General features: G+C 36.6%; 3 protein-coding genes across 3 annotated transcripts in view; 1 reads left to right on the top strand and 2 right to left on the bottom strand.

Moving 5' to 3' along the window:
* The window catches only part of LOC18009384 (phosphoglucosamine mutase), a 3004-nt gene extending 1816 nt beyond the window's left edge, over nucleotides 1-1188 (top strand). The window contains exons 5-8 of the mRNA XM_006390773.2: nucleotides 30-248; nucleotides 346-458; nucleotides 561-704; nucleotides 932-1188. Of these exons, the coding sequence (XP_006390835.2) occupies nucleotides 30-248; nucleotides 346-458; nucleotides 561-704; nucleotides 932-1007 (552 nt within the window). The 3' untranslated portion in view covers nucleotides 1008-1188. The remainder of the gene's footprint in view (nucleotides 1-29; nucleotides 249-345; nucleotides 459-560; nucleotides 705-931) is intronic.
* Nucleotides 1189-2078: 890 nt separating this feature from the next.
* On the bottom strand, nucleotides 2079-3256 carry LOC18008513 (MLP-like protein 31). Its single transcript, XM_006390770.2, has 2 exons — nucleotides 2789-3256; nucleotides 2079-2593 (listed from the first exon to the last, which is right to left on the bottom strand). Exons 1-2 carry the CDS (start codon nucleotides 3168-3170, stop codon nucleotides 2316-2318), a joined length of 660 nt encoding a protein of 219 aa, XP_006390832.1. The 5' UTR covers nucleotides 3171-3256; the 3' UTR covers nucleotides 2079-2315.
* Nucleotides 3257-11860: 8604 nt separating this feature from the next.
* LOC112083406 (MLP-like protein 31) lies at nucleotides 11861-13025 on the bottom strand. Its single transcript, XM_024151330.1, has 2 exons — nucleotides 12675-13025; nucleotides 11861-12361 (listed from the first exon to the last, which is right to left on the bottom strand). The coding sequence occupies exons 1-2, from the start codon at nucleotides 12910-12912 to the stop codon at nucleotides 12084-12086; spliced, it is 516 nt and encodes a 171-aa protein (XP_024007098.1). The 5' UTR covers nucleotides 12913-13025; the 3' UTR covers nucleotides 11861-12083.
* Between the last annotated feature and the right edge of the window lie 227 nt (nucleotides 13026-13252).

Below are 13252 nucleotides of genomic sequence, written 5' to 3'. Positions count from 1 at the left end.
GATCTTCTTATGTTTTCTTTTCTATACACTTGGATACATACATTGTAGGTGCATACATGGTGGTGAAGATCATAATTGAAATGGTGAGAATGAGACTAGCCGGATCAAAAGAAGGTATAGGTGGTTTGATAGAAGATCTTGAGGAGCCGTTAGAAGCGGTTGAGCTGCGGATGAACATTTTGTCAAAGCCAAGAGATGCAAAAGCAAAAGGCATTGAAGCCATTGAGACATTTAGGCAATACATCGAGGTACAATAGCTATAACTAATTAATCAATCCGTTCTGAATGTTGTAGCTATAGACTTTAGAATAATAATTGTGTGGAACAAATAAAAATGGTTATTAGGAAGGAAAACTCAAAGGGTGGGAATTAGACTCATGTGGAGAATGTTGGGTGAGTGAAGGATGCTTGGTTGATTCAAATGATCATCCATCTGCTATTGATGCTCACATGTACAGGTAATTTGTTCACAGATTCTCTCTCTCTCTCTATATATATATATATAAATATATCATATGATAAAATACAATTAATAATAATTTCTAATCCAAAAATTCAAGGGCAAAAGTGAGGGATGAAGAGAGTGGGGAAGAGTATGGGTGGGTGCACATGAGGCAGAGTATTCACAACCCCAACATTGCTGTTAATATGCAATCAATGCTTCCTGGTGGATGTGTCTCTATGACAAGACTCTTCCGAGACCAGTAACGTCCATTCTTCTTTAATTGTAATAATAAAAGACTCCAATCAGAGAAGGTGTGGGTGGAATTGGTGCAAAGCGGAATGGAATAGAGTAAAAATTGTTAGAAAATTCACACTATTCTATCCTCTTTGCACCAATTCCATCTCGCCCTGTACCATTATATTGAAAGCAAATTTAGTTCTCAATTTGAAACATTTGATGATAGTGAATTTGTATATGGTTGATCAGGTTCCTGGAAGCTAGTGGGATGGCTAGATTTCTCGATATAAGTGACTTCGACAATTACATCGGAAGTCAATTTTGAAGAAGACCCTTTAGTTAAAATGCGAAAAATGTAATTAAACCAAAATGTGAACTGCTACTTATTGTATCTCGATTTAAGCGTGAATAGTATGTATGTAGTATGTACATTTTATGTAAAGATCCCACCAAAGAAAATGAAAACAGGCAACCAGGTATGAGTTGCATCAAATATATATTGACAATATGAGTTTCATTAATCTTAAGTTAAATTTCAATTTACTTATTGTTTTAGGATTTGGTTCTCGTGACGCAAATAATCACTGGAAGAATGGCCGGACTTCTCAACGGAACTGAGTGAATTTTACATCCGAAATTTGTTCCTTTTCGTTCTTTTTTAGCAAGAAAATATCTTAGCAACTAATTCGTTGATTTTTCAGTTTTTATAAAAAAATTATGTTATTTAGAAAGAAAAATAGTCGCACTCCAACTGATGTAAAGTAAATAAAATCCAGTGGATGACAAATTCAACCACAGATTTTTCCGGTACAGAAATTTGCTGGTTCAATCACATCTTCTATAAATGGGATCCAGTGGCAATATGTTCTTTCTCTTTTGTTTGTTTATTAAGTGTAATTAATTCCTAGCTTCAACGAATTTTCAATAACAAATACTCCGTTATGCTCTATCTTAAATATAATTGATCTTTTCCATTATGCTCTATCTTAAATGCTCAGTTGCTCACCAAATCTTTTGTCTATGTATTTAAAGCTTCGGTATAGAACTTTAAAAAGAAAAACACTAGTTAGCCATTAACCCCATAAAAGTATCTAACCATTTAATTAGATGATCATCAGTAACGTAAAGTTAATTGTAGATATGGTTACAGAATGACATGTCTATTATTATGACATGGTGGATCATAATTTGATTATAAATTAACCACTTCATGCATGCACCGTACATCTACAACAACCACCGCTAAAGCAAAAATTCTAACTTAAGATAAAACTATAGCTAGCTAGTTAGCTACAATCATCAATCATTCCCTTCATCTATTCCACTGCCCTTGTTTTTATCTTCACAAAATCATGACAGCATAAGGGTTGGGTTCGTTAATCCAAAACAGATATTATTAGCATAGAAAATCAAACTTATAGTCTTACTTATTATTAGTCTCATCATGGCTAGTACACCTCGCTTCTCAAAGTAACAATTTCCAACGTAACGATCTTACATCTTAGTACGTAGACACATACATTCATGGCACACTCATATTGATATATCTCACAAACTCGGACATGACTCCTTAGTCCTTTTATTGCATTTTAATTCATATACTGCGTGCGCACACACACACACACATACTTCTCTATTCCTCGGACAAGAGATGTTCGTCGATCTCTTTGGAGACTTCGACACAGAACTGGAGGAGAGTCTCGGGATGAGCAACTTCTTCGCTAATCTTCTCGTACTCAAGGTGCCAATGCACAATACTCCCTGGCCCACCATGCTTAGGGGTCACCTGAATGGTGAGCAAGAAGCTTTTGTACTCTTTCATCAGATCACCTTCTATAACCCTGAACGTGATCAGGTTCTTCTCCGGCTCCACCGCCTCGATCCTCTCCTTCGCCACCTTTGCCTCACCATCTGCACCAATTATTTAACATTTGATAGTTATAGCCTTATAGGTTTACATTTGAGGATAAACATTCATATATTTTTAAAAATTATAATAAAAGGCGCTTCGTGACCACACGGCTCCAAAAAACTGTCTGATTTTTGGATTAGAAATCTCCTGGTTATGTAAGGAAAAAGATGTATATAATAATTATGTTAACTTGCCATGAACGTAGTTCCAGTAGATGATAGAGCCTGGTTTGCCCCATTCGCCTTCGTGGAGATCACAGCCCTGAATGTTGCCAGGAGATGCTTTGGAAACATGGTGTGGTTTCCCGGTGAACATGTGATGGAACTTCTCAGCGGAAGCTTTGATCTCCACATCTGTCTCTAGCTTCCCCACCAAACTAGACGTATCTGTTGTCTTTACCTCCTCATCTTTCACCGGTTTGTTTGTAGCCTCGACCGTTTTAGCAGGTGCTGCCGTCACGGTGGTCTCCGCCTCTTTTGCCGTAGCAGCCTCGACCATTTTAGTTGGTGCCATTGTTACTTGAGTCTCCGCCTTTTCCTCCACTTTCTTTGCAATTTCAGTAGCAACCTCCGCCATTTTCTCTCCTGCTGGTTTGGTTTTCTCAAGGAAATTAGGTTTTTTTTTTTTTTTTTTTCTAATGAGTGAGTTTCCTTTGGGAACTCTATTGCCCTTTATGTAGAGGATTGAATGAGCAACTGTTGACGTAAAAGACTATTTTTATTGTGATCACTCTATCACAACCCTCAGTAAATCATTCTGACCCACCTGACGATAGCGAGCGATAACGAAAAGATAAAACATGTATATTTTCATTAATGTTTCCACCGAAAGCCTACCTTCTTTTTCCTTCTTTTAAATAAATGTGTCTCTAGCTTTAAGATTTTTTTTTTATGTTTTGTAAAAGTTTTTCTACCTTTACTATTTTCGCTATAGATTTTATTTTAAAGTAAAATGTCAAGAAACCTAGGATTTGGTATAAAGGTTTTTTATTGATTACGGTGCTAAGACTTAGCCTTATATACAAGAAGATTAACCTAATACAAAAGATGTAAATTACCAAATATACATAAGTAAACAACTATTTGCATATATGACCCTATCTCCCGTAATACCCCCCTCAAGCTGGAGTATGAAGGTCACAAATACCCAGCTTGGACCTGAATGCTTCGAACTCCTTCCGTCCAAGAGCTTTCGTAAAAATATCAGCAAGTTGTGCAGTAGTAGAAACATGTATAGTCGAGATAACACCTCGCACAATCTCATCCCGAATGAAATGGCAGTCAGCTTCAACATGTTTAGTACGTTCGTGAAACACCGGATTAGCACTCAAATGAATCGCAGACTGACTATCACAATACACAGGAATCGTATAAGTGCAGTCCACGCCAAGAGTACCAAGAAGTTCGCGAAGCCACAAGACCTCACTTACAGTATCCGCGAGAGCTCGATATTCGGCCTCTGTCGAAGAACGGAAAACCACCTTATGTTTACGCGTAAGCCATGAGATAGGAGAGCCACCAAGTTGTATAAACCACCCAGTGAGAGAACGTCGAGACACGGGGCAACTAGCCCAGTCGGAGTCGCACCAAACCGCGAGGCGTAAGTCTGAGTCAGCTCGAAGAAGAATGCCCTGACCAGGATTATTCTTTAAATACCGAACCACCCGCAACGCTGCATTCCAATGTTCAATCCGTGGAGCATGCATGAACTGAGACAAGATGTGGACAGCATAAGAGAGTTCCGGTCTGGTGACGCGAAGGTAAATAAGACGTCCAACCAATCTGCGATAAGGATGTGGATCAGCAAGAAGATTGCTAGTAGACAAAGCCAAAGTATGATTCTGCTCGATGGGATGTGAAACTGGTTTAGCTCCAAGTAACCCCACCTCAGAAATGATATCTAATGTGTATTTACGTTGACACAAATACATCCCTTGCGGTCTTCGTGCAACTTCTATGCCCAAGAAGTATTTCAGGACACCCAAATCTTTCATCCGAAAACATGAGCTGAGATACTCCTTAAACTCTCGAATCACCGCTGGTGTACTTCCCGAGACAATAAGATCGTCGACATAAACAAGAACATGTATCCGAAAATCATCAGTCTCAAACGTAAACAGAGAATAGTCCTTAAGGTCTTGAACAAACCCATACTCTTTAAGTGCTGATGAGAGTTTAGCAAACCAACACCGTGGTGCCTGTTTGAGACCGTACAACGATTTATGAAGTCGACAAACTTGGGTGCTGTCATTAGTACGAAAACCCGGAGGAAACCGAATAAACACCTCTTCGTCCAAATCACCATGTAAAAATGCGTTGTGAACGTCCATCTGATGAACTTCCCAATCACGTGAAACAGAAACCTCCAAAAATGAACGAACCGTGGTCATCTTACAAACTGGAGCAAACGTTTCCTCGTAGTCAACGCCTTCGGTCTGATTATTGCCAAGCACAACAAGCCGCGCTTTATACCTCTCAATCGTTCCATCAGCCCGGTATTTAATAGTAAAGACCCATTTGCATCCTAAAGCCTTCTTACCAGGCGGTAATGACTCAACAGTCCAAGTCCCACTTTCCTCAAGAGCATCAATCTCAGTGCGAGCTGCACCACGCCACCGTTCATATTCGAACGCTTGTTGCCAAGTCTGAGGTATCTCACCTGCAGATATAGCAGCTAAAAATGCACGATGATGATCTGAAAACCGAGAACAATCCACATAGTCAGCAAGTGGATACCAAGAGGAATCGACGCAATCACTATCAGACCCGAGATGAACCGTATTGGTCACAAAACCCTGAAGTCGCGTCGAAGGAATCTTAGTACGACACCCTCTACCCATAGGTTCGACCACCGGAGTTGGGTCACCATGATCATCATCATCGTCAGGTTTAGTGATCAACGACAAATCAGAACTAGGGGACGATGACGATGAAGCTTCCGGTGCAGGTATAGATGGAACCACTGCAGACGTATCAGCTAATTCCAAAGCAGGTGGAGGGGAAACAATAACAGTGTCCTGTTCCAAAACAATCGGCGAATGAGAAGATGACGAAGAAGGTAAAGCAAACACGTCATCATCATCATGAAACCATGACCCAGAACTCATTGCTGAAGGAAGAACCTCAAGAGACTCGGGGTTGGAGAAGGGAAATTCAGTCTCGACAAAGATAACATCACGGGACGTAGATATGATGCCACTCTCTAAATCATAGACTTTCCACCCTTTCTTCCCAAAAGGATATCCAAGAAAAACTGATCGATTTCCCTTTGTCGCGAATTTGTCTCCACAATGACGTTGGTTATGGACATAACAAAGGCAACCAAATACTCTCAAATGGTTGAATGGGGGCAAGCGATCATAAAGGATTTCAAAAGGCGACTTGCCTTTAAGAACCGCCGATGGTGTGCGATTAATTAAGTAGCCTGCGGTGAGGATACAGAAGCTCCAAAAATCAACTGGAAGCTTAGCCTGAAACCGAAGAGCACGAGCAACGTTAAGTATGTGACGATGCTTACGTTCTACTCTCCCGTTCTGTTGCGGTGTCCCAACACAAGACGTCTCATGGATAATGCCCTTGTCTCGAAAATGCGCAGATAAACTCAAAAACTCAGAGCCATTATCACTACGTATCGTTTTTACTTGTCGTTCGAATTGTCGTTCAACAAGAGAGATGAAGTTGCGAAGTGTAGTGGCAGTTTCAGTTTTATTTGGCAACAAATAAATCCAAAGTGCCCGGGAGTAGTCATCTACGATGGTGAGGAAATAGCGTGATCCACATAAAGATGTTGTCCGATACGGACCCCATAAGTCGCAATGAACTAGTTCAAAAACAGATGAAGTTTTATTACTACTCAAAGTTTAGAATCGCGTGTCTGCTTAGCACGAATACAAACATCGCAAGTCTTAAAATCAACACCAACATCTCCATCACCGACGAGGATGGATGACCTAAGCGCTTATGCCACACATCCATGGACTGCTTCGCCGAGACATGTGTTGCTGCTACAGCTCCAATTCCCCGGAAAAAATAGAGACCGTTTAACTGCTCACCCGCTCCAATCAGCATCTGTGTGATGCGGTCCTGGACAACACAAAGTTTATCAGAAATCTGAAATAGTCAACCACAATCCCGAGTTAGCTGAGAGACAGAGATGAGATGGCACTGTAACCCATCCACAAAGAACACATTAAGCAACTGTACTGAAGACCCAAGAGCAACTTTCCCACGTTTGGTGGAGATAGTAAAGCGACCATCCGGTAATTTGATGTGAATCGGTGACATATCACACACGTCCATCAGAAAATCGATGCTACCAGTCATATGATTAGAAGCACCAGTATCAATAATCCATGATTCAACAAAAAACTTACCGGAGAGATGATCCTGAGTACCCGAGTTTCGACTGTTGAGCATGGCGACCAAAGTTTTCCACTGTTGATCATCAAGACCAGAAAAACCAATCCGATCAGCACTAGTAATCACCGAATGAGCAGAGGAAATTGGTCCAGCCACCATCACTTGATTAGCTCGAGCCACGTCAGGTTGCCGAGGAGCTGATGACGGAGCAGAAGTCTGACGCGGGGTCGATGTGGTTGTCGCACCATCCTGTGACGAAGGAAGCTTCCCACGAGGTCTGTCTTTCCACCAAGTCGGATATCCAATTTTGCGGAAACAATTGGCCGCAAGATGACCCGTCCACACAATGTGCAGACAGCAGAGGGATCTCGAAGGTCTGTGTGTGGACGTGATCGAGATTGAGTTTGAACTGCAAAACTCGCCGCATCATTACGTTCCTCCAACATCCGACTTGCACGCTTAGATTCCTCATCTTGAGTCACGACCTGGTAAGCTTCATCGAGAGAGGGGAGAGGGTCGCGTGACAACAATGAAGACTTCACTGCTCCAAAGCTAGCTTCGTCCAAACCCATCAAAAACTGATGGAGTTTGTCTTCCTCTCTTTCTTGCGCAATTTCATCCGCCGTCTTTGCTCGTTGAAAATCCGCTAAACTCGTCCAGATCTTTATCAGTTTGCCATAGTAAGCCTCCACCGCGAGACCCTTTTGTTGACAATTAGCGAGCTCTGTTTTGAGTCGCTGAACGCGTTGACCATTCTTTACGGAGAACCGTTTTTGAATGTGCGTCCATAAATCCTGGGCAATTTCATGGTGAGACAGCGAACTGCTAAGGTCTGGAGCAATCGTATTTTTAATCCAAGATACGACCATAGCATTATTCGCCCACCAATCGTCAAGATCACCAGAATCCTCATCAGGTTGAGGGATAGACCCATCGACAAAACCAAACTTCTTTCTCGCACGTAAAGCAAGTCGAAGATTCAACGCCCATTCATCATAATTTGGACCTCGAAGTGGTGGTGTAGATATGACAGATCCAGGGTTATCACCTGAAGAGAGATCGTAAGGATCAATCCGTCGACGTTCCGTATCAGAACGAGCTGGAGCCTTCGATACTGGTGTAGAAGTAGTTTGCACGACCTGACTATTATCAGTCATCGTGAATCAAGAGAGTATTTCGACAAAGGGATCGAAAATACTAAGGTCAAAGAGAGATAGGATTTAGAAAACAGAGATATCAAACAGTAGATTTCGATAAGCAAGGATCGATTAAGCCTAAAATTTTAGGTTAAGCTCTGATACCATGTCAAGAAACCTAGGATTTGGTATAAAGGTTTTCTTATTGATTACGGTGCTAAGGCTTAGCCTTATATACAAGAAGATTAACCTAATACAAAAGATGTAAATTACCAAATATACATAAGTAAACAACTATTTGCATATATGACCCTATCTCCCGTAATATAAAATCTTCTTCATTCTCACTCTCATTCCAACTCCGTAAAGTAGTGCTATTTTTGATTCTATTTTAAATTAATGAAAGAAAATGATTGATTATGTAAATTAATCCCATGGATCAATTCCTCGGAAGCGTAAAATTATCAAACCACTCCCTGTTGGCAAATCGAAAATGGTGTCACATTTTAAACTTATTTAAAAATCTGAAGTATAGATTAGTCAATGTCATCACTCATCACTCATCTAGAATGATTAGTTAGATGGGATCTAATTATCCTTTGTTATAAAAGAAAATTAAGAAAAATCTTAATCATACAAATTATATGTAAGACCATGTCCAACGCTGGGATGGAATGAGTTTAAAGTTGGGGTTCAAATAATATTTGGGTTTATTTTAATAAGTTGAGCCCAATTTTTCGTTGAACCGATCCTAATAACTTATATTGTAAAAAAAAGTTTGGGTGAAATAGGAAACTTGTCTTAAAGTTTATATTGAAAATATAAAATGAAACTCTTTGTAAAAAAAAAAAATCAAAACTAATACTGTTTATAAAACGGAAAGAGATTAATCATTAACCAAAAAGTACATAAATTATTTGCGTTGTTTATAACTGATATTTCTGATGATGAAGTTTTCGCTAATCAATTTACAAAGAATTTAATTGAATTAGAATGAATTAGACTTTCTATAAAATTCTATTGTTATTCAATATTGTATGTCATGAATTTTTTTAAATTCATGTGTTATTGGATTGTAGTTCTAATCATTTTTCTAAATTACTTTAAATTCTAGTGTTATACAATTTATTGATTTTTTATTCTATTAAATGTTTGTGTTATTCAATTTTGCTACATGATATTGTCATTTGATAAGAATTTAATAGAATTACTCTAAAAAATACAAAGAATGATCTTTGCAAAATATGGGCGGGATTGGGAGACAATGATAAGTGGTTGCATTTACACAAACATTATGGGGTGTTTTAATTTTGAAATATAGAAAAACGTGTGTGGCAGTGTGGGTCTTACATGTACGTGTGTTTGTGTTATTGCGGACGAAAATGGGGAGTCATGATCTTTGCAAGATATCCCAATCAATTCCATAAAAACACAATAACATGGTGACGAAAAAAAATAACAATTATAAATTTTCTTCTTCATTTCGCATATTTGCAGGGCAAGAAAGCTCATTTCAGCATCTTTTTCTTTCTTCCACTAGAAGAACTGATAAGAAATGTTTTTAGCGAGATACGAAATCAGATATATTATTAGATTCTTGTATCAAATACAAACACACGTTCCACTCCTCCGCTCATTTCTCAGCTTATGTTTAATTTGTAATTGCTTTTCAGTGGAGTTTGTTTATCTATTTAAATTGCGTAAAAAAAATTACAGAGAAGAACTCCTAGGACAAAACTACGCTTTTAATTAAACTCGTCTGGGGAGATAAAATGTTTGGTAGGAACTGAAATTTGTTACCTAGAAGTAAATGCTCAGGTCCAGTGTAAACAAACTTGACAACGAAACCTGTGTTAATTGCGGGACAGAGTGAGAGAGGCCAGCTTATTACGGGCCCAGGTCACAAAGATCTTGATAAATGGCTGTTCGGGATCTCATATTTGCAATATGAAAATAGAAATCTTTTGCTGATCCTGTGTTGAGTGACTGTGTAGATAGATGGTGATTAGTATCTGGATTTTTTTTTTTGTGCTTTTTAGTCTATTTTATAGAGAAAATAATTTTTCTTCTCAATTATCTCAAGAATTGGTTGATTTTTCGTTGATCATATGGTCAAAATCATATTTTTCATATGATTTTAGCCATCTAAAGATAAAATATCTAGACAGCCAAATTTTTTTCTATTAATAAAAATGAAAGCTTTTGAGGAAAAACTGAAAGTATCCAATGGCTTAAAATTATGGGCTTAGAAGCCTATATGATCCCCTCATATGTTCGAACATTAAAAAGCAACTAGATTTTAACTCCGTGCGTCTGCACGAGAATGTTTTATTTTTTATTTCTAATATAAGTTGCATTTATCTTTTTTGTTTAGATATAATTTGTTTTTGTTATTTATTTTTTTAAATCAAAAAATTGTTATCATATTTAAATTTTAAACAGTAAAATTTGTATATTAGTAGAATAAGAGTATACGTTAATTAAGTATACATTGATCTAATATTAATTATAAACTTTGTTATTATGTGAATTTAGATTTACACATAAAAAATCTATATATCTATGAATTTGCTAATCCATCCGTTTAGTTATCTTAAATCATTTTTAATATCTTACATGTTTTGACAAACTAACCCGTATAAGACTATAATTATAATTGTATAACCCTATAAATATTTACTAATATAGAATATTTGGACCAATTGATTATGAAAAAATATAATAAAATATTTATTTACTATTTGTGCTATTAAAAAAATGTATATATATATATATATATATATAAACTGGCTAACCTGTTAGTTTAATTGTCTCAAATCATCTTAATATCTTACATGTTTTAATAAATTAACTCATGGACCTTAAATATATATATATATATATATAACTCTAATCAGCTTGATCATATTATTGTATAATATAAATATTTATTAATCTCAAATATTTGATATTTTAGACCAATTGATTATGATAAAATACGATAAAATATTTATTTACTATGTATTTTTATAAAAATATTATTTAAATTTAAAATTTTAAATTAAATCTCTTCTGTATTTAAGAAAATTTAAAGTATTAAAATTATTATCTAAATTTTTGTAATAAAATTTAATTAAATTTTTTTTTGAATTTTTTGAATTTAAGTTAAATTGAATACAAATTTTTGTAACTAAATTTTATTAAATTTCTAATAATTTGAAATTTAAATTAATAATGACCTAGATTTTAGAAAATCTAAAAATATCTAAATTAATAACTAATTTTCAGAAATTAAATATAAAAATAAAATAAAATATTATAAAAAAAACTTTAGGAGTATTTGGATGCAAGCACTAAATGTGCTTCTGTTTTAAAAGAATAGATTACATTTTTTTTTTTGGTAACATGCAATTACAACTGTGTTCCAAAAAAAGAGAATAGCTCTTTGTGACTTCAATAAATTACACACTACTATTTTCGAACCATTAATGTCTTTATTCTTTTAAATTATATGCCGTAATTGTTTTTCTTGGCTATGTCTTTTGGCTATCTAAATATTGATTCAAACATTTTTCTCGGCTATGGATTCCAAAAAACTACTTCTCTACAATAATTATAGTTTTAAAACTATCAAAACAAATAGGAAAATTCACTTGTTAATTATCAAATTTTACCATTTCGTGCAGGATATTAGGAATAGTATGTAGACTGTTGAATTACGTTTTGAAAATATGAAAATACGAGACCAATCGAGGGTTTCATCGATACATGATAGCATAGAGAAGAGCCTTAATTTATCCACAAAAATATATTACAAGCTTTTATTAAAAACAAGTACTTGACATATACACACATTTAGAGTACTTTCATATATCACTCAATACTCATCTCGATATCGCACACGGCTCCTTATTTTTTGGACTTTCATAGACTAGATTACTACTAGAATACAGGCATGATTCATGGCACATGTATATAGGGATAGATCATACACTATTAAAGAGCTAGCACTCTTCTCATTCCTCGTTCAGGAGATGTTCATCGATCTCTTTGGAAACTTGAACACAGAACTCAAGGAAGGTCTCTGGGTGAGCCACTTTTTCGTCAATTTTCTCATACTCAACGTGCCAGTGCACTGTACTCCCTGGCCCTCCCTGTTTAGGAGTCACTTGGATAGTGATCACAAAGCTCTTATACTCTTTTAATAAATCTCCCTCTATCACCCGAAAAGTGATCATGTTTTTCTCCGGCTCCACTGCCTCTATCCTTTCTTTTGCCACTTTTGCCTCCCCATCTGCACCAACCAAATATGTATTAATTTATGTTTGGGTCATATTGACTCTGAGAATCGATATGATCAATATTAGTTCTGGAACATATTATATAGGCAGGTGCATGTATTTAAATCGAATGATGATAGACAAACGGTCGTATTACATAGTAAATTTTTGACATTTCATATATATGGGTTCTGTTAAGTTTATAGATTTCCAAACTCATAACCAATTGACAAAAATTAAGAATTAAATGAATCGGTGCTAGTTTCTTAATTATTATAAGAATTAATAGAATCAATTAATACTTATATATATAAAACTTTGACTTGCCATGAACATAGTTCCAGTAGACGATAGAGCCGACTTTGCCCCAGTCACCTTCATGCAGATCACAACCTTGAATGTTGCCTGGAGATGCTTTGGAGACATGGTGTGGTCTCCCAGCAAACATGTGATGGAACTTCCCAGCGGAAGCTCTGATGTCAACATCTATCTCAAGCTTCCCAACTAAACTAGACGCCTCTGTCTTCGTCGGATTCACTGCAGGCTCAACCATTCTAGTCGCCATTTTTTGCTCTTGATGTTTTGTTTACCCTGAGAATTAAAACGTTTTTGACAGAGGATGAGTCCCTTTTGAGTTCCTTAGCCTCTTCTTTTTGTAGAGGAGTGAGTAAGTAACGGTTGTAGAAGAAAACAAATATGTGTTAATTGCTTTTTTTGTATCCCTTGTGATCACGACCTCATCATTTTGTCCCACCTGCCGAATTTGTGTTAAGGATAAGGATTAATTATTCTTTGCGTTGTCCTAAAAATGATCGAGTGATCATTCAATCACACGGTTCACGTCGTTTTCGCTTTGAGATATTTGTTATTGGAGTGTAGTATTAATAATATATATACGCTTAGAA

Source organism: Eutrema salsugineum, unplaced genomic scaffold, assembly GCF_000478725.1.
Source record: "Eutrema salsugineum unplaced genomic scaffold, Eutsalg1_0 scaffold_9, whole genome shotgun sequence".
Lineage (NCBI taxonomy): Eukaryota > Viridiplantae > Streptophyta > Magnoliopsida > Brassicales > Brassicaceae > Eutrema > Eutrema salsugineum.
The sequence above is the reverse complement of the archived record's forward strand: the minus strand, read 5'-3'. Positions and strand labels throughout refer to the sequence as shown.